This window comes from Odocoileus virginianus, chromosome X (genome assembly GCF_023699985.2).
Source record: "Odocoileus virginianus isolate 20LAN1187 ecotype Illinois chromosome X, Ovbor_1.2, whole genome shotgun sequence".
NCBI classification, from domain to species: Eukaryota; Metazoa; Chordata; class Mammalia; order Artiodactyla; family Cervidae; genus Odocoileus; species Odocoileus virginianus.
The window spans coordinates 38,047,403-38,069,402 of record NC_069708.1 but is presented as its reverse complement, the minus strand read 5'-3'; the positions used below and the strand labels follow the sequence as shown (position 1 = coordinate 38,069,402).

The 22,000-nt window shown below is 35.0% G+C and overlaps 1 protein-coding gene across 7 annotated transcripts in view; it reads right to left on the bottom strand.

Annotated features, from left to right (window-relative positions):
* The window catches only part of ZNF711 (zinc finger protein 711), a 28,818-nt gene extending 7,526 nt beyond the window's left edge, over positions 1-21,292 (bottom strand). The window contains exons 1-7 of one of the 7 annotated variants that reach the window (XM_070461992.1): positions 21,130-21,292; positions 19,241-19,368; positions 17,674-18,407; positions 11,459-12,001; positions 4,265-4,420; positions 3,241-3,378; positions 1,093-1,226 (exon numbers count right to left, since the gene is read on the bottom strand). In XM_070461992.1, the coding sequence (XP_070318093.1) occupies positions 1,093-1,226; positions 3,241-3,378; positions 4,265-4,420; positions 11,459-12,001; positions 17,674-17,752 (1,050 nt within the window). In that variant the 5' untranslated portion in view covers positions 17,753-18,407; positions 19,241-19,368; positions 21,130-21,292. Of the gene's footprint in view, positions 1-1,092; positions 1,227-3,240; positions 3,379-4,264; positions 4,421-11,458; positions 12,002-17,673; positions 18,408-19,240; positions 19,369-20,350; positions 20,629-21,067 lie in introns of those variants that run through there. The other 6 variants (XM_020902163.2, XM_020902162.2, XM_020902160.2 and 3 more) reach the window with 6 other exon arrangements.
* Between the last annotated feature and the right edge of the window lie 708 nt (positions 21,293-22,000).

Below are 22,000 nucleotides of genomic sequence, written 5' to 3'. Positions count from 1 at the left end.
AAGTAAGTCAGAAAGAGAAAAATAAACACAGTATATTCATGCATATATAGGGAATCTAGAAAAATGGTATTGATGAACCTATTAACAGGGAAGGAATGGAGACATGGACATAGAAAATGGACTTGTGTACACAGTGGGAGAAGAAAAGAGTGGGATGAACAGAGAAACTAGCCTCAACAAATATATACTGCCATGTGTAAAAGAGATAGCTGGTGAGAAGTTGCTATATAACACAGGGAACCCAGCCTGGTACTCTGTGATGACCTAGAGGAGTGGGGCTGGGGGACAGGAGGGAGAAGAGGGAGGCAATATACATATAATTATGACTGACTTGCTTTGTTGTATGGCAGAAACCAACACAATATTGTATAGCAATTTTCTTCCAAATAAAAAATAAATTAAAAGATTGGAAATGGGAGCTGTTCTTACTATGCAAATGAAAACAAGACTCCTTGATTTACAATTAAATTATATTTTTTAATTTAAAAAGAGTAGATATTTCTGCAGAATACCCTCAAAATTGAAAATGCTCAACAAATGACTGCTGAATGAATGAAACTTTGAAAAATAAAGATAAATTAATGCATTTAAACAATAAAATTTTTCAAAATAAAGAATATACCTGGCCCATCCTGAAAATTAAGTAGGAATGAGATCAAATAGAAAGGGAAAAAAATAACTAGATTAATTTACCTTTCACTATATACTTCCTAGAAAAGCACACCTAGATTTCTGTTCCTTTTCAAAGCCCAATATCTCATTATTTGTGGTGTTAGTACAAAAAAGGAAGGACCAATTTTCAAAGCACATTCCTATTTAAGAAAAATTAAACTTTCATGCTGCTCACTTATACAGATAGGATATAAAATAAACCCTACTGAAAAAAAATGCATTAAGCAAACTTCATTTTAAATAACATAAGATATGTGGTATAAAAATCATGTAAGTAACTTGAGATAAATCAGTCCACAGCAAAATATTTTATAGTATTAGCCAACTCATGGGGGCGATTAGCATAGCATATTTAATGACCTAAAGGTGGATCAAATAGATATGTTATGTACTTATCAGGTTAAAAAATAACAGTTAAAAATATACCACAGCCAAGACAATAGGGACAATTGTTTTATTAACATCAAAGTCCTCAAGTTGAGTCTCAGGGAAAGTTCCTTCCTTTTCCCCTACAATGACTTCCATGTATACTTCATCTGCTATTTCAGCACAACCTAAATTTTAGAAATAATTGTTTATTTATAACCCCAAATATTTACTAAATGGGTAAAAATTTCCAAATGATTATCTTTCAAGATTTCAATTTGGTAAATTTAAAAATTATATTAGGCATTTGGGAGGCTAGTGCCACTAGGAGACAATAATTCATCAAAATTCTTACCCTCCTCTTAGAACCTAATCCTATGAAAATGACTTTCAATTTATATAAAACATGTGTACTTAAAATATACTGACTGATTTTACAGTCCATTGGGCATTACATATTTATAAGAATAATTGTGTTCCATAATTCTGGTTGATAATTCTTTGGAACTCAGAAGCATTTCCCATAGAATCAATTATTAGAAAGTGGTCCATGTTATCCTACATATTTTAACTTAAATGCAGTACTGTACATGCAATTAAAAAATTGTCAAAAATACCAGTAACTGAAGAAGAATTAAAAATTAAAGCAAGAAAACCATATATATATACATGGTTATAATATAAAATGCTGGTGCTCAAGGCTATGTGGACACCCGTTAAGAGGCAGGATTTTCAGAAACCTTACTGAAGACAAAAACATTAAGTTAGATATTTTTAAAAATATAGTGTTAGTACAAAAGAATTTAAACCTAGAGGGTCAATAAGTTTATTTTATGTGAAATAATCCACTTAGATTTAATCTGTTAAACAGAAAACTGACTTGAATCCATGCTTTTCCTTTAATTCACACAGTGGTATTTTCTACTCACTTGAAAAATGTGGAAAAAATATGGGAGAAAAGTATCCCTCTCCTAGGTTCCTTTCTTTCAATTAACCAGGAGGAGACACTGGTCTAAATTTTGCACATCCCCATGGAATTCTGGCATCAGCTAACCTAAGCTTAAGTCTCCCACCTTCCATTATTCCCCTTCTTACCGACCAATGAGTTAAAAAGAAGTAAAGAATTTAGAGATCAAGTAGAAATTCTTTTTCTAATAAAGTCCTCTAGACTCATTTGTCTTTGACATTTTCAGCTGTGGTATATTATTCATGTTTGGGATTGGAATTCAGCTCCCTATGAATGCTAGGGAAGGAAATTTGAGGAGTGGCGATCATAGTGTAGTATAGGTAAAGTTAAGTATTGTCAAGGTAATGCACTCAAGGGGAGGCTCTTGCTCTTCCAGAGCAAATCAAAGTAGTTTTTGTTTGAGCATGGCAAGAAGACAGAAAAAGCCTTAGGAAAGGGCTGCATTCCTATACTGAGGTGAGGAGAAAAGTAGGAAGAAAGCAAAATGTCTTTATAAGGAAATGTGTACTATGGCAGGAAAGGAACTGTCAGGAGCTTTTTTCACCCTGTGTGGTACTCAGCTCCAAGAAACCTTAAGCAGCAACTACTTAGAGATCATCAACAGCATAATAAGTAAAAATCCTGGTGGCTTGACTTGGAAGAATACTTACTCAGCCAATGCCTCAGTAGCAGAAGGAAACAACCAGTTAGCCCTTCCACTGCTAAACTCAGAAAGAGGTCAACAGTGCTCACTGCCATGTGCACAGAACCCTGGCAGCAGAGTAAGGCAGTCATGAATTTAAATCCTATCTTCCTCATTTAATATTAGATGACCATGGGCAACTGCTTAACTTCTTTAAGCATTTTTTGCTTCTATTAAACAGGGATACCACCTACCTCAAAAATGAGTTATAAGAATTAAATAAGATAATATATGCAACATATGCAATACACACACAAAGTAGATTCTCAGTAATTACCTACGTATTTGTGAGCTCTAGTAAAGTCAGGAACCGTATGTTGCTGGTATCTGTATCCCAAGTATCTGAGATACAATATCTTTATGTTTGCTCACTTGAACAACACACATATGCATGAATAGTCAAAAGGACCCTTCCCTCTTAATTATAGCAAAGGGTCAGACTTATTTTATTGATATTTTCTACTACGTAGTGCTTAAATCTGAGATTGAGTTTTTCAGAAAAGAACACATGATGGCTATGGATGAGTCACTACAGTGCCATTTTTTTTCTTACTGATATCTTCTTCTTCTTGAGAAGAATCTTTAACTGCCATGTAAACCATCTTCTCCCGCTGCATTCGGCTCTGGTCAAGCACTCCAGCAACAGAATGTCCACTGGTGTACTCACTTTCTGTGACAATCTCTGTTCCACCTTAAAAGTTAGAACATGTATCAAAATCAGTAAGCATCACAGAATAATTTCCTCCCAGGTGGAGCTAGTGATAAAGAATCTGCCTGCCAATGAAGGAGACCCAGGTTCGATCCCTGGATTTGGAAGATCCCCTAGAGACGGAAATGGCAACCTACTCAAGTATTCTTGCCTGGAAAATCCCATGGACAGAGGAGCCTGGTGGGCTATAGTCCCTGGGGTCACAAAGAGTCGGACATGACTGAGCACACTTTGTATTATAATAAGGAAGATATATTAAAATATTTTCCTTTAGAAAAATACTCCCCCCCACATATTCTAAGTGTCAAAGAATTAATTATCATATAAATTTCACTTTAAATTATCAGTCATTAAAAAAAATTATCAGTCATTACTAAGAAATAACAATGTATGTGCAAAGCACTTCATCTTTTACATGTATTTACTCATTTAATCCTTGCAATAATATTATAAGGTAGTTACTACCATTATGACCATTTTATGGATGAAGAAACTGACATAGAAGGAGGTTAAGTAATTCACCAAAGGCCAGCTAAATGGTAGAACTACGATTAAAATCCAAGCAGCCTGCCTCTAGACTACCCTTAAATACTCACAGTTTCCTATTCTAAACCAAAGTCCCTCCACTCATGTTTTGAAATCTCAACTGGAATCTTCTACACGTTTGAAAGAACCTAAGAGTGATTTGTTCTGTACCATATTTATATACTTATATACAATTTTACATTTTTATATATATAATTTAGAAGTATTCCATCCCCAAAGAAACCTATTAAAAAGTTGCAATTTGAAGGCAGTATAAGAATAGTTTCCAGAAAAGGTAAGCTCTAATTCCTAACCATTATAGCAATAAATTTAGTATTTATACCTATTTCAACATCATCTTCGGCCTCGGCTTTAAATATATACACTTTTATTACTTCTGAACCAAATCCATCTTCTTTAACGTCTTCTTGTGAACCATCACTGCTGATTTTTAATGGTGTGTTCCCCATATGCTCTAATTTTTCTCCAACATCATCTACTGTAAAATACAGAGAGAAAACTATTTCAGCCAAAAAGTACCAGTGACATTTAGTGGGTGTTAAACATTAATATTAGTGCAATGTGAAATAATGTGTTAACCACTTACCCACTGTATTCAATTAATAACCTATTAAGAAACCATTAAAAGTGGTATAGTTCATGAAAAAAGAATTCAAGACAGATACACTACATGATCATAATTATATAAAAATCTAGTCACAGATTTCAATTTATATATATGTAATACTCATATTTCAGCTTTAAAGTGATTTGCGAAAAAAATTAAATACTCTTCTATCATGTTCAACATTTTAAGCTAACTCCTAACAGCAAAATTAATAACAAAAATTAGAACATAAAATATATAGTACTCATAAAATAAGCTGCCATAAACAACAGTTTCCAAATTAAGTGGCAGCCTATCTAAACCAATTAGCATATGAAATCTAGTTATCTAAAAAAGAGAAAACACCTGAATTATCTTATAAAAAGGGCGTTTTAGAAATCATAAAAATAAAACCTTAGTAAATACTTTTAACTCCTGTTGAGTCAATGGAAGACAACATCAAATCATAAACTGTATCTTCTTCTAGACTTAACCATTGTATGCTCTGCTTCAAAATCATCATAAAAGTATAGCAATAATAATTACTTAAATTATACTTAAAATTTTTGATTCTTTAAGAATAGTGTTTAGTTTCAAGTGAATATTGTGCACGAACAATACAATGAATATATTATATTCATAGAGTTTGTTCTTTGGACATAAATATTAAACAATATATTCCCCAAAATATTAACATCATATGCCTACCATTTTTTATTTCAATGCTTGCTCTGTCCCTATAAAAACTGAAATGTAATCTAAGGTGAGAATCTGCTCCTCCCTATTAAACAAAAAAATCATGAAGTCTTGACTACATCTAAACAATTCCAGAACTATGAAAAGTTACATTTAAAAGTTTTTAACTCAGTACCCTTAAAAATATGTATTTCAGTTAAGATCTATATGGGTCAAAGTCTAGCCTTTACCTCAGTTTCAAATTTGATATGCACAAATTCAAAACTATTCTTTTGGTCTTTCACAATGGTAAAAAACAACACATTTCAGAAATTCTTCCTACAATGTAAAGCTACTTTAACTTTGTGACTAAATATAAATGATTCCACAATATTTAAGAGTTCAGATAGTTTACTGGCTATGAAAGAGAACACCTACAAGATCAAGATAAATAGAAAAAATTTTTTTCATTTCATCATAGACCCCGATTCTATTATCACATTTTTGGTAAACATTTTTTTTGACAATGGGGCAGATTAAAATGACAGGAAAAAGATGAAGAATCCGATATTATTGGTTTAACAATCTCTCTTTTAAAATATGTTGGATAAAACAATGAGATCTTTAAAAAAATTACAAGTCAAGTAATAAGTCTTGAGAAAAAAAGTACTTTCTCATTCTTAGAAATAAAGATATAAAATATTAAAAATTTTAAAAGTGTCCAAAATATGAATTTTAGGTTGGAATAATTTACAGTAAATTAATGAAAAAAATACTCTCATATGATAAATACTATTTTATACACTTTAGTGGTTTAAAGTGACCACAGTTCCTCCTATGATCAACTGAATTAAAATTATAATTCACAAAATTAAAGCTTATGAAATGAAATAAGACATTTGTCTGGTCACTTTTCAATAGATCTGTACCATAATTTCACTTTAAGTATTGAAATTACTGTTGCTATTCTGATTCCATTCATATCTTTTCTTAATGTCCACAGTTTAATGTGTACCTTATTTTCTACTTAGATTCCTCAGAATGAACAATTTTGAAATATACTGAGTAAACTTGTTCTGTATTTTAAGTTCATAGAATATGATGAAGTATTAGATATGCTAGTGTACAGTTTTAGAGATAAATTACCAACTTCAAGATTTATTCTATATTCTTTGTTACAGAAAGTACAAAGTTAACAAAGACTTAACAGGCCACCTGCACAACAAAGGAAACTATAAGCAAGGTGAAAAGACAGCCTTCAGAATGGGAGAAAATAGCAAATGAAGCAAGGGACAAAGAATTAATCTCAAAAATATACAAGCAACTCCTGCAGCTCAATTCCAGAAAAATAAAAGACCCAGTCAATATTATCTAGAGTGAAACAGATCACCAGCCCAGGTTGGATGCATGAGACAAGTGCTCGGACCTGATGCACTGGGAAGACCCAGAGGGATTGGGTGGAGAGGGAGGTGGGAGGGGGGATCGGATGGGGAATACATGTAAATCCATGGCTGATTCATGTCAATGTATGACAAAAACCACTACAATATTGTAAAGTAATTAGCCTCCAACTAAAAAAAAAAAAAAGTGGGCCAAAGAACTAAACAGACATTTCTCCAAAGACATACAGATGGCTAACAAACACATGAAAAGATGCTCAACATCACTCATTATCAGAGAAATGCAAATCAAAACCACAATGAGGTACCACTTCACGCCAGTCAGAATGGCTGCTATCAAAAAGTCTACAAAGAATAAATGATGGAGAGGGTATGGAGAAAAGGGAACCCTCTTACACTGTTGGTGGGAATGCAAACTAGTACAGCCACTATGGAGAACAGTGTGGAGATTCCTTAATAAACTGGAAATAGAAATGCCATATGACCCAGCAATCCCACTGCTGGGCATACACACTGAGGAAACCAGAACTGAAAGAGACATATGTACCCCAATGTTCATCACAGCACTGTTTATAATAGCCATGACATGGAAGCAACCTAGATGTCCATCAGCAGACGAATCGATAAGAAAGCTGTGGTACATATACAAATGGAATATCACTCAGCCATTAAAAAGAATACATTTGAATCAGTCCTAATGAGGTGGATGAAACTGGAGCCTATTATACAGAGTGAAGTAAGCCAGAAAGAAAGACACCAAAACAGTATACTAACACATATATATGGAATTTAGAAAGATGGTAATGATAACCCTGCAGGCGAGACAGCAAAAGAGACACAGATGTAGAGAACAGTCTTTTGGACTCCGTGGGAGAGGGCAAGGGTGGGATGATATGGGAGAATGGCACTGAAACATGTAGATTATCATATGTGAAACAAATTGCCAGTCCAGGTTCAATGCATGAGACAGGGTGCTCAGGGCTGGTGCACTGGGATGACCCAGAGGGATGGGGGCGGGGGTGGGAGGGGGGTTCAGGATGGGGAACACATGTACACCTATGGAAGATTCAAGTCAATGTATGGCAAAACCAACACAATATTGTAAAGTAAAATAATAAGTAAATTACTTAAAAAAAAACCAGGCAATCAACAGGCTTTAGAGATAGATTCTAAGTCTTTCTTAATGCAGATGATACTCAAAATACCTAAAATTCAACCTTAACTTTTTTGTTTGTTATAAGGCTTACAACATTGAAGTCCCACAGTGTTATTTCTCAATCTACATGTCATCCCAGCTAGTAATAAGTAGGTAATATCATATACAACACAGAATTCTACTGTTGCTAAATATAACATTAAAATAGTAAGGTGCATTATTTGCCAGCCCCACAAAGTGTGGTATCATTCAACATTCTTCTATAGCCCATTGGTATAATTTGATTAAAATTTCATTTTTGTAAAATGTACAATATAATATTCCTTTAAAAAACTAAGTAGGCTTTTTACTGCACCCGTTTCTTGTTACATCTACCAAAAAATTAATATGGTGAATATGATGTTATCAGTACAGAGCACAGCTGACTCGAAAAATGCAGGGCTTAGGGGCACTGACTCTATACACAGTCGAAAATTATGTATACCTTTAGAGTTGGCCCTCCATATCTGTAGTTCTGCATTTGCAGACTCAATCAACCTCAAATTATGTAATACTACAGTATATATTTATTGAAAAGAATCCTTGTATTAGTGGACCCACACAGTTCAAACCTGTGTTGTTCAAGGGTCAACTATATACTGATGTACCACAGGGATGGGATAAGACAATGTATAATGGATCCCTATTACATAATGATGAAACAAACAAAAATGAATAATATTTAAATTACAAAGGTGTTCTACTCCTAGGTGTATATATCCAAGAGATCTAAAATCTATGTGCACAAAATCTTGTACATGAATGCTCAGGGCAGCATTATTCACAACAGCACAAAAGTGGAAACAACCCAAATGTCTATTAACCAATGAACTGATAAAATTTATATCCATAATGAAATATATGGATATATTCATCAATATATAGGAATGAAGGACTGACACATGCTACAACATAGATGATCCTTACTTATACTAAGTAAAAGAAGTCATTCACAAAAGGCCATATATTATACCATTATATTTACATAAAATGTTGAAAAGAGCAAATCTATAGAGACAGAAACTGGATTTTGCCTGACGGGTAAGTGGACTAGCAGAGTGACTGCTCAAGGGTATGAGGATTTCTTTTGGGGGTAAGAAAAAATTCTAAAATTGATTATGGTGATACAATTCTGTGAATATATGAAAAATCACTGAACTGAACACCTTAAATGAGTGAAATGTATGGCATGTGAATATCTCAATAAAGTTGTTATATTAAAAAATACAAAGGTGCTAACTTTTCCCTTTTATCCCTGAAATTGGTGAGGTTTCATGATATTTCCCATAATGACCCTACCAATATATTTTTCTTTACACAAGAATATTTTCATGAAAGAAATAACAACTGATTTTATAGGTAAAAAAACAACTTTGAATGCATTATATTGGTTAATTATTTAAAGGACTCCCCTTTCTCCAATGAAGTTTTTCATAAAGGAAATCATCACCCACAAGTATCTTATGGGTGTTAGGTATTTTTAAATAAAAGAACACCTGGGACAACTTTAGACAGATAATTATCCTATATTAATTTCCAAGTTACTTAGCACAAGTGGAATAGCCTAACTATCTGTTAAGATAAAGAAATTGTGACATTTGGTCTTAAAGTGGAAAAAACTTAAGATATACCTCAGAGACTGAGAGAAGACAAACTCCCTACCACTAAAACCCAGCTGCTGAGATTTCCTTATAGGGATTCAGGAACAAGATAAAAGTCTGTTTTAAGTTCTCAATTTTATCTCTTAGAGTAGTTGAAGATATTTTGGGAAAAAACCAGAGAACTTTTAAAATTAACATTGAGGCCTCTCAAGGCAATTTATTCTTGAACTTCTGAAGATTTAATGGTCAACAAAAACCAGAGGTAAAAACATGAATTAAAGATTAAGAGATGAAGAAAAAAAAGGAAAAACTAAATCAAACTAGAGTAAAATAAAATAAATGAAAATGGTAAGATAGAGTAATTAGTCCCAATTTGAATATTCTAATCATTACAAAAATCATGGATCTGGGTGGTGAGAAAATAAATGATATAAAATATTTCATTTTTGTATATCCTATATTCTACAGTAAAAATTATTTAAGTTTAAAAAAAGGTATTTATTTAAAAATTGTTACAGTTTCTTTACTCATAATTAAGGAGGTAATTAATCCCCAGTCTGAATTCCCCTAAAATGACCCCACAGCAGTTCCAGTATTATTTGAATAACACTATGTTCTTTATAGTTTTCAGTCTAATTCTATTAGACTAGGACAGAAGTCTTTTGCACTTGACACATATGGTAACATCAAGATAAACATTTTAAATTAAAATATTGTAGAAACTTAAAAAAAACTTTTGCAGAATCAAATCACAGAAGATATGTTGAGATATGACTATTCACAATACATATAATGTCTAAATTTTAGACCACTTTAATACCAGAGAGTTTAATTTGACAACTATCCTTTTAAAGGCATACTGAATTTGTTTTGGTACAGAAAGACCTTCGACTTTTGCCATACCATTTTAGAAAACCATAATCACAGTTTTGCTTTTTTTAAAAAAAAATGTCAGGTTAAGATGTAAATATGGAGCTGCTTTAGTAATCCACATCAATTTAAAAAGAATAATAACATTTGCACAGTCTTTTAGTGGCTTAAATTATTCACTTCAAAACAATGTACATATTCACTTTGAAGTGCTTATAGAGGAAAAAAGCTAACACATCAGACTTCAGAATCATTATTTACAAACTAAATATAATTTGTTTTTAGTTTTAAATTCACTGATACACATACATAACAATCATTTTATATACACATACACATATTCTACCTGTTAATTCACTTCTCAATCAACAATTTTTATTTTAAAAAAGAAAAGAACAAAAAATCCTCCCTTGAAAAGTGAAATCTTCATTTAATCTTTACTTCTTCTAGCATGATGACTTCAAATTTTATAAGGAATAGATCCACTTCTTCCTTAAGCTCCACCAATAACTTATCATAAGATTTTTATTATTGCTGCTATTCAGGTAAACCTACCACTTGAAATGAGAACAAGATACTTCTATCTTCTTCATTCAGACAGAATGTCTTAAGATCATAAAGTCAGTCTGATATAAATTTGTTTTAAGTATTTTTGCATAGACTATACACACACATGAACAAACAACAGAAAACAAACACAGGCAGAATTGTAGAATACAATCTGAGTTGATTATTTGTTTTTAAATATTTAATTAGAAAACTAATCACACATTTCTTAACACATTATGCTTAAATTCCTAAGCAAAACTGAAATGACAACTCTACTATCTGTCAAATTAAAGAGAAAGCGGTGGTTGCATACAATTACCCATTTTGAAATACATATACTTGCCATTAAAATTTTGTTTCATTTAATGTTCTTTTTGAACCTTCCAAATTCATATTTTTATTCTAAGATATTAATAAATTGCATTAGTTTACTCCATTGTAAGTATGAATTTTCAGAGTAAATTAAAAACATGAGCAAATTCAAAAAGCCATCTCAACAACACAGCTTTGAAAAAAATTACTTTTCAAAAAGATTACCCACATGACCTTTATTGAACAGATCCCCCATCCCAGAAAACCTGTCCATGTTAAACATAAATCAACTTCTACCAAGTAATTATGGAACTTAAATGTCACTTACAAGATATCATTAAGTAGTCTTCAGAAGTGCTCTTGACATCATCATCATCATCATCTTCAGTTTTAATAGTAACTGTAGAACCAGGAACACCACCAGCTGCTTGAATCACCGTTTCTGTATCTGAATTAGTTACAAGAACCTCCTCTGACACCATTGTGGGAGAGTCAACTCCTGAAACACAATCTTGGACCACATGTTCCAGGTGTCCATCAGGACCAGTAACAAGATCAGCCACAAAAACCTGCTCAGGTACTCTAACGGTTTCTGTAATTAGCTCAGACGTCAAGATGTGATCACCATCATCCTCCTCTAAATCTTCTTCAATAGCAACATCAGCCTCAAGTACAGCTTCAGGAACAATTACACCTTCTGTTACTACATCAGTCTCGGTAATGATATCAGGCCCATGGACAACTTCAGCTGCAAGGCCATGATCAAGAGTTATCCCACCATCTGTGACAACATCAGAAACTAATACAGCCTCAGGAACTGAAACAACAATATGGTCTCCATCGATATGCGCAGTACCAGTCATTCCAGCAACTACAATACAAATTATCCAAAGAAAGTAATCTTATTAATTAAAAGTATTTATATATCAGATGACATAAAATAGTTTTAAAATTAGAAATAGTCCTGGGAAAATTAGGATTTTAAAGAACCACTAACAATTAAACTGCAATAAAAACCCCCACCAACCAGGAACTGAGGGGGAAGTGAAAGAGAACAATGTTAGTAAAATATAAGTTAAAACCTTAAAAATAATATACTTTATTTTGAAGTAAAACAAAAAAGCCACAGTGAGATAATGAACAGCTAAGAAAAAGAAATAAATACCACCACAGGTCAGTGAGGATGCAGAGAAACTGAATCTCTCATTTGCAATGGTAGCAGCCACTCGAAAATCATTTGGCAGTTTCTTACAAAAAACATGTACTTACCAATACAACCTAACAATTGCACTCTGCAGCATTTCTCCAATAGTTACTAAAATATGTTTACACAACAAATTTACATGACTATCCATAACAATGCATAGTAGATATTACCTCTAGTAGCAAAAGAAAAATAAAACTCAAATGTTTATAGCATGCAAATGATTGGTTAAGCCATCTTTGGCACATCCTCACTATGGAATACTACTCAACAATAAAAAAGGGACAAGCTATTGATACATTAACAACCTGAATCAACTGCCAGAAAATTGTGCTGAGTGAAAAAACTCAATTACAACATACAATATACTGCATAATGTATAAATGGAATCATTTATATAACATTCTCAAAATTCTAAAAGCATAGAGATGGAGAGCAGATAGCAGTTGCCAAGGATGGGGGTGTATATGAATATTTTGGCACAGCACACAGCACATACACAGTGATGAACACCATAAATACATGCTCACTGTGTATCTTCACTGTGGTGGTGTCTATACAAATCTATATATGGAACAAAACTGCACAGACCTATATACACTCACATACACAAATGGTAAAAACTGAATGAGGTCTGTAGTCTAGATAACAGTAATGCACCAATGTTAATTTCCTGTTTTTAATATTGTACTAAGATGTCACCATTGCAGAACATGAGTAAAGGGTTTATGGGACCCTATACACTATTTTTTCTACTTCCTGTGAATCTAGCATTTCAAAAAGTTAAAGTTAAAATAAAAAGGACACAAAAACATGAAAGGGTGCTAATATGTTAAATTGAGTTAATAAAATATGACAGCTTAATACATTAGACAATACGTATTATAAACATGAAAGTCTCTGAACTTCTTTAATTTTATAAGAATTACTATATTCAAAAATGGGAAGCATCTTTTAACATCTGATTTGGGGAGAAGAAAACAACTCATTTTAGATAAAGATTTGGTTTATTTAAAAAAACACATATAGACTCTGAATTGTATTAAATTCTAAACTAGTAAAATTGTAGGAATAAAGCTTTAAATAACATTTATCTTGAGCAGCATGGTAAACGCCAACTCCTACCCTCTTGTAAATATAATTAGAAGAGTATAAAATTCCTTCACGAGTAATTCTGTTACATTCTGCCTCTCTGAAGTGATGCAGTAAACAAATTAATAGAGTTTATGGACCAAGTTAGAAGAAAATTACCTACATGAATCCAGTATAAAGCCTTTTCTACATAATGATCACTTTCTATACAGTAATAATCCAAAAGAGTGCAATTTGTTACATGGTTCACTATTATTAACCAATTCATTATGGAAGTTTGCTGGTAAATTAGGATGGAGACCAGTGAACACATTAAAAAATAAGGTGAGAAGGGAAAGTTACCTTTCAACCCTTCTGAAGCTTTCTCACTATTCTCAAATTCTCACCAAAACCACCCTATTACCCAAAAGGACACAGCCTCAACCTTGAAAATCAGTAGACAAAGGGAGTGTGTGTAAAATAAGAACTTTCTATTCACTTTTTACTCTACTGGTCATTTTTGTAGACAGGGAGACAGTGAGGGTTCAAATTTAGTATTCAACCAGACTGAAAATGCAATTTTTAGCAAGGAAAAACTAAATTCTAAGCCTATAAAATACACAGCATTGAAATTCTATGTCTATGAATAATAACATTAAAACTATATAAATTTTTTTCATAAATTAGACAAAGTGTGGGAAATTCCATTTATTTAAGAACACAGCTAGAAGATTGTTTTCTAAAGGTAGACACTAAAGAAGGATGGAAGGACAGAATAATGCTAGTGCTGGCTTGGGTTCAGATTAACCTGTTTGGGAGGATTCTAATAAAATGGAATAAGTGCTTTTCAGTTTACCTAGTCTTCACTCTAGCAGGAACATACAGGTCAAAATAAATCAGATCTAAACCAAAAAAATCCAAACATGCTTGTTTACCCTGAACTAAATAATTTAAGAATCTTAGACCAAGAACTGATGAGTTCCCACAGGGTACTGGCAGAAACTCAGACCATGATCCAAAATGCTTTTCATTAAATTCTGCTCTTTCCTCTTATCAACTCATTTATTAAGATTCCACTGAATTTCTAGACAAAGCTATTTTAGCTACACACTAGCTATATTTATTATTGAATACTATGCACCAAGCAACCTAGTATTTTACATATAATATCTCATTTAAGCCTCAGAACTGTGAAATAAGGGGACTGTTATTATCTTCACTTTAAACACGAACAAACGACGGTTTAGAGAGATTAAATAAGCTTGCTCAAGGTTCAAGCTGGGAACTGAATGCATTTTTTTTTACTCTAGCCTGGCTTTTTTAACTTGCCTAAATGAGGAGAACAGAATTTACTTACTGTAGAGACTGATTTTTGAGAAATTTATAGGGCTAATCAAGTGAATCACTACTAAAGGAATAGATTGAAAGAGAAAGAATAAAAAGACCTACCATAGAGTGACTTATTTAAAATTCAAGGCATTTAGTAAGCAGCATTAAAAGGCATTAAAAATTTATCTTGCTAGGTAGCAAACTATAAACAATATGAAAAAAAATTCTTTTAAAAGTGTGAAATCAATTAGATGACCAGATAAGAGTAAGAAACAAGTCATTATTCCAAGCATTTCCCTTCTTACTAAAGTTGCTTAAATTAAATGTGAAAAGCTGAATTTCACCAGAAAGCATAATATTTGGTATTTTGGGGGTTTGTTTTGGGCCACCATATACCGCTATTTTGCTACTAAGTCTCAAAGCAATATGGGCTTCCCAGGTGGCTCAGTGGTAATGAATCCACATTTGATCCCTTGGTCGGGAAGATTCCCTCAAGAAGGAAACGGCAACCTACTCTGGTATTCTTGCCTGGTAAGTCCCATGGACAGAGGAGCCTGGTGGGCTACAGTCCATCAGGTCACAAAGTTGGACACAACTTAGCAACTGAATACACATGCACACGCACGCCCAAAGCAGTATGGACTTTTTCTCGCAATAAAATCTTAAACAATTAGATTCAACAGCACAGATTTCAAGGACAACTATTATACTGAGACATGCACAAGTTATCACATAAAGCATACTATTGTAAAATTTAAAGTATCCTTGAAAAGAAACTGGTCTGATAAATTTCTGAATTAAATAGTTCAGACTCTTAATATAGTAGCCATTTCATACCAACCAAAAACGTAGAGAATTTAGAGATCCTATACTACATAGTGTGTTTACTTAGCTAGCTCTATGTATGCTACACTCATGTTTCACAAGTATCATTAATTTCTAGGTTTGTATATATCTAAGTTTTTAAGCTAGCAAAAATTTAAAGAGAATGTATCTAATTTCTAATCAAATTTTAGAATCTGTAAACCTTAGTATTATATATAAGGGCTTAATTAAGCCTCAAGACAGCGAGGAGGAACAATGGAAAGAAAGGTAAGAGGAACACCAAGTAAAAATTCACCAGCATCAGACACTTTTTCAATCTTTGAAAGGTATCAAGCTTTGCTTGCTAATGGGCAACTTCTTCAGGAGTGGGGATGGGAGGGGTTTCTGGCACTTTATCAGATGCCACAGGGTAAGTAATATTTTGTATAAAATGGACAAAATACTGCATTTCTTCCATAAAAAACCCTATTTTGCATCATTTATTTTCAGATTCCAGATATGAAAGATGTCATATAATATTTTTCCTTTTCTGACTTCACTCACATAGACTTACACACTTAAGAGAATGAACTTATGGCTGCTGGGGGGGAATGATGGGGGCAAGGCATAGTTGGGGAGTTTGGAATGGACATATAAACACTGCTGCATTTAAAATGGATAACCAACAAGGACCTACTGTAAAGCACATCGAACTATGCTCATTTGGCAGCCTGGATGGGAGGGGAGTTTGGGGGAGAATGGAAACATGTATATGTATGGCTGATTCTCTTTGCTGTTCACCTGAAACTATCACAACACTGTTAATCAGCTATACCCCAAAACAAAGTTTAAAAAATACCTTATTTTTAAAAGGTAAAACTTTAAGCTTATTATACTGAACATTATTATAAACTTATTATATTGAATTTCAAGTGTTCCATAATTCAAAAAACTTATCTCTTGCAAGGAATTCACAAAATTCTTTTTAAAATCTCTTACACTTCAGCCTTTTGCCTTCTTCTAGAGTTTATTCCCATACTTTTTCCACCTAAAATCACTTCTAGGTCATCTATAATCAAACAACTCACTTCTGACTCTTTAAGCAGAGTAAATCTGTGATTCCTTTTTGTGTCATCAATTAACAACAACTCCCACCACATTAAATCTGGAGAGGACATTAAATGTTATCTAGTCCAACCCACTCATAAAAGTGAATTAAGTAATTTGCCTAAGTTTACATAGATAATTAATAGGACTGCCAAGACTAGAATCTAGTTCTGAGTCTCATTACAGTGGGCTTTACAACATGAGACTAAATAACATATTCATTCATATTATCTAAAAATAGTAGAGCCTTTTCTTAATTGAGCAAAGTATCACTCTTTGTAGTCTCCCATTTCTAATTGTATCTTTCACGTTCCACAATATCTCATGTTTCTGTTTACTTTTTATCCCAATTTACCATTTGTCTCTTCTACTCTCTGATCTTTTCTGTAATTCTTACCACCCTATCACTGCCACTTATACTTCAGATACCTCTCTCTTCTATCATTCAGACTGACTTTACCCAAATTCAGATTATTTGCTGTTAAGGGAATCTTATCATTGTCAAAATGACTGTTGTTAAGACGCTACTGAAAACTCTGGTCACAAAAACAGGGAATTTTTTTTCCAAGAAAATAAAAAGGTAATGCTATTAGTGAGAACTTTCTAAGTATATGGATCAGAATATAACTAATCACCTAGTGCAAGATATTCCTCTATCACTATATAAGCATCTAACTTCTTTGAAATGACAAAAGTACTTCCATTTCCAGCTTTATTAACAATGCAACTTAAAATGTATTTTATATTTTAACATTTTCTAACATAAAAACTGCTGTAAATATTTATGTACATTGTTTTTCATGTCCAATGACATATTACCACTATATTCCAAGTTTCCTTACTTCAATCTACCCACAAAATTATAAGAATGATTTTAACTAGACTACTGACACATAGATTTACTTAAATAAGCCCTACAAATGTATTTTCCTGGCAAAGGAACAATTTTTCATTGTAATTCTCCCCTTCCCCAATAGAGTTTTGATGTTTAGTTACAAAGAAAAAATACAACAAAGAAAATGCTTTACCAAAATCCTGCATAATCATGGTATGGGCCATTCTAGAGTCTGATGTGTGCAATCCAAGACTTCCACCACCTGGATCCATACTTAGTAAAGTTCATTCACAAATCTCTGTAAAAGAAGTGTTTTTTAAAATAGTTTAAATGCATTTAGGTCAAAGTCAATTGTTTTGAGAAAAATGCAATTGAAAATGTGCCTCTCAACCAGGTGTGCAAATCTCATTACAAAGGAAAACAAAGCAAACAAACAAAAGAAACCTTGTTTTATGCTTTATGTGACAACCATAAATAAAAGAAGGGTCAGTGGAAGTAAACCAAAGATAATGGAGAAGAAGCACAAAGGGTGATGAGCCACAGGGAAGTGATAGATGCAAGCAAAAGAACAAAATTGTAGTACTGATGTTCCAGTTAAAATATAGGTTATTAAATAGGAAGAAAAAGAACAAGATGACAACAGACAATAGTTGGGGTATTTATACATTACTAGAGGACTCAGGTGTCTAGTATTAGTGCATTTCATCCAGTGGCTCTCATCCATTTCTTCCAGACCCAGCTCAGCCCTGCAGCGTAGCTCTGCAGATAAACTTGTGTTTCACCTCTGGCTCCCGGGGTTCTACTTATAATGAAAAATGTTCTATCCCAGTTTCCCTGGAGTTCTTTGAGCCAGTAAGGACTTCTTGCCTTACTCTACTACAATCTCTTGGCTCACAGTTTTGAGGACTCATGAAACATGACTGCTTCCTAAATGTAGTAGAGATAAGATCAATCACATACAAACATTTAGCAAATTGGTTCTTTCAGAATAGCTTTTACTTGTAACTTGTAAGTTTTTTCATTAATAATTAATAAAGCCATGCTAGCCTCATGCTAGTTTTGAAAGCAAGGGCTCAACCTATTTCATTTCAAATGACTTATACTATATTTAAGACCACCAGATAGTATGGAACCTAAAATTAGATTCTGTAACAATGCTATTTCTTAAAACTACATGTATACTTTACTCTCAGACACAAGCTTCTAAGCAAATCAACCAAAAAAATCTGTCAATTTATAGAACATTTCCCCATTTTTAGTTAGAAATGTTTAATAAATTTGGCTTAATCTATTCTTAAGTACAGGAGATCACTAACATTTTTTTTCCTTGCCTCAAAGTTCTATAGGTATACAGAAGGCAGGAAAGTCTCACAGAGTAATCTTTATCAACACTTGAGTCATATATCTCAAAATCCTACAGCAGTAGGTGACATCTCTGTATATCACAATGATTCAAACAAAATTACTTTATATGTGAGCACACTCTGAGCTGTATTTTTGTTATCTTTTTTAAACACCACATTGTTTTCTGCCTTCAAAATGAAGTCAAGAGAGTTCACAACTACCTGGGTCTTCGGAGAGATAAATTAAACGCCATAATGACTTATTTCCAACATTTAAAACAGTGTACTATTTTAAATTTAATCAGAATAACTGCTTTATCACATAACCAACAGAACAATTACAAATGCCTTTAAAATGTTTTAAACAGTTAATTTTGCCTAATTATTAAACAAAACATGAAGTAATTTGTTAATCACCTTAATATGAGTATCCTGAAGAAACTGTAGATTTTCTTACATATTGTAAAATAAAATCTGCAGCACTTTGTTTTTGTTATTTTTCCTTCTGAACTACGTTATTTTCTTTGGAAGAACGTTCTTTTTACCTATTGTAAAAATACATTCACAATTAGATATCTTAAAACATTTTGAACCAAATCTCTGACACAACTTAAGAATTTTCTTTACACTTTAATGTACAGGGTGAGATTGGGAAGGGTTCATATGCTCAAAACTGTTAACCTAAAAAGCAACCAAAGAGATTCCAACAGAAATACCTACCTACAACGTTACTTCACTTAGAATCCGACCATCTGATTAAACCCAAATCTTTCCTAAAGCATATTTTAAAAATCACTAGCAACATTTTATTTTGGAAAGTAAAAGAGAACCAACCAAGGGCAAGCTTTATTCTTGCCAAATCCATAGAAAAAAAATCTGCACTAGTGCTCAATGAAGTGTAAAGATTTTAACACATAGTGCAACTCTTACAGGAATTATCACACTGTAAGAATATCAAATAAACTGGAGCACCTTTTTTCCCCATATAGAAAGTTTCAATAAGATCAATAACGAATGGGGTATGAGAACAGCAGTGTGTTAAGGATTCAGTAGCCAATATAGCTAGGCTTCTCAGTATGCTGAAGAGTATATTTCACATCCTTATTGAATGGAGATAACCACACCAAGTACTCTTCAAGAAAACATCTTTCCCTCAGTAATGTGGAGCAGAAATCACAAAACAAAAATCAAAGCAAGACAAAAAACAAACAAACAACACCCCCCGCCCCCCCCCCCCCCCCACACACACACATTTTACTCTCATTCGTCTCCTCTAAACAGATTACTCAGGGCCTAGCTTCCCGATGATGTAAATAGGGTGAGGGACAGGAGAAAAATCCTAAGGCCGTAGAACAAGAGAATGTGAAAGTAGTATAAGCAGAGATAGGAGACAAAGGAGCCCTGGCAAGTAGCTGTATTGCAGCTTTGGACGCAACCCTCTTCCCGCAGAAGTCTCCCTTTCCCACGATCACGCCAAGTTTCAATCATTCTGAGCAGAACGCACACACGTGCCCTCCCATACATTACCCATCTCCCTGGATCTTCAACCAAATGAGAACCTTCGCAGTGGAAAGGCAGAAAGCGAAGAGACAAGAATACCCTTTCCCCTCCTCCCTCACTTGGTGCAGCAGTCGCCACCGATACTACCCACGCCGTGCTGCCCAACCCCTCACCATCTTGCTCCCTCTGCCCCGCTACACGGGAGACGGCGGCAGGGAACCAAAATGGTGGTGTTTTAGCGAAGGCGACAGTTGCCGCACACGGCCCCCACCCCCACCGCAGGCTCTGACGGCTCCCTAGCCCCTAAAATGCCCGATTCGGTGCCACCCTCTCACAAACGCCGTCATCCCTCGCGCTTTCCAAGGTTACCAACCGCGGCTGGCGGGGACGGGGGCGGGAGCGAGATGGGGGAAGTGCAGCTGAGAGGAATGGTGGGGGGGGGTAGTGTCGCCGAGAGAAAATGCCAGGGGGCCGCCGCATTCTTCACCGTTTTGTTTTCCGCCATTTTCCCGTCACCCTAAACCACCGACGGCCTCCACGACGGCTCTCGCTCCCGGGAGATGTGGCCTCGGGGAAAAACAGGGCAGCCGAAGGAGAAGTAATTCTCTCAATTCCCCCAGCCACCCGCTGCTGAGGAGAAACACTGTCTGCCCGAGGGGAGGGAACGCTTAGGGACTAGACGCCACTTCCATTGTTCCCGTCGCCCTACACTACGCGCTGGGTGTGAGCCTCTCCCCAACTCACCCGAGCGACACTGAGAGCAGCGGACCCAAGTCCCTGTACTCTCTCCTCAGGAGTCTCCTTACCTGCCGCCGCCGCCGCCGCCACTTGGATTCTGACCGCGCTCCGGATTTCTGCGGGGGGCGGCAGCTGTGGAACAGCGAGCTCCTCACATTCGGGTTTCCGAGGTTCCGCAGCTCGAGCCAATCACAAGCTACTCTGCGTCTGGGAGGCGCGCCGCCTAGCCCTCTTTTATACCGCGCCTGACTTGCTGAGGTTGCATTACGTCACGCTCCCCTTGCTGCAGGGTAGGGGGCCGCGGGGGGAGCGCGCACGCGCGCGCGGTCGATCGAGAAGCCCGCGCTGGGTTTCTGCCCGGAGACCCCGCGGACTGCGAGTCGAGGCTGCGGCGCCGGGCGAGTCTCAGTGCGCAAGCTTGGATCTTGGCGCGACTCTGAGGTGTTTCCGTGGGGAGATGTTCTGTTTTCCAGGGTTTCTAAAGGAGAGGAAGAGGGGGAGGTGGGGAAATCAATATCCGAATGGCCATCCACTGAACCACGCGTAGATGTTAAATAACGTTTAAAAAACAAACAGTCCTACACTCGAGGATTTGACCAGTTAGGCTGACCTGAGTGATAAGAGGTATGCTTCCCCGAAATGAAACCCTTATGTATTGTGCAGTTTCCCTCCTTCATTCTTTTTTATATTTCCTAGTGGTAGACAATTCGGTCTAGAAAGTAAAGGGAAGAAAAGCATAGAAAGGAAGGGTAGACAAGGGACCAAAATGAAGTGAATACCAAATATCTCTTGATATTGTGTCACTTTCAGCTTGTGTCTGAACAAAATGGGAGAACAGTGAGAAATTCAGTGGTAACGGGTGGGTAAAAGAGTGATGTGATGTGACTAAAAGATTGCATTTGCAAAGGGCCTTATGTTCTGAACATTTAGCTTTGGTAC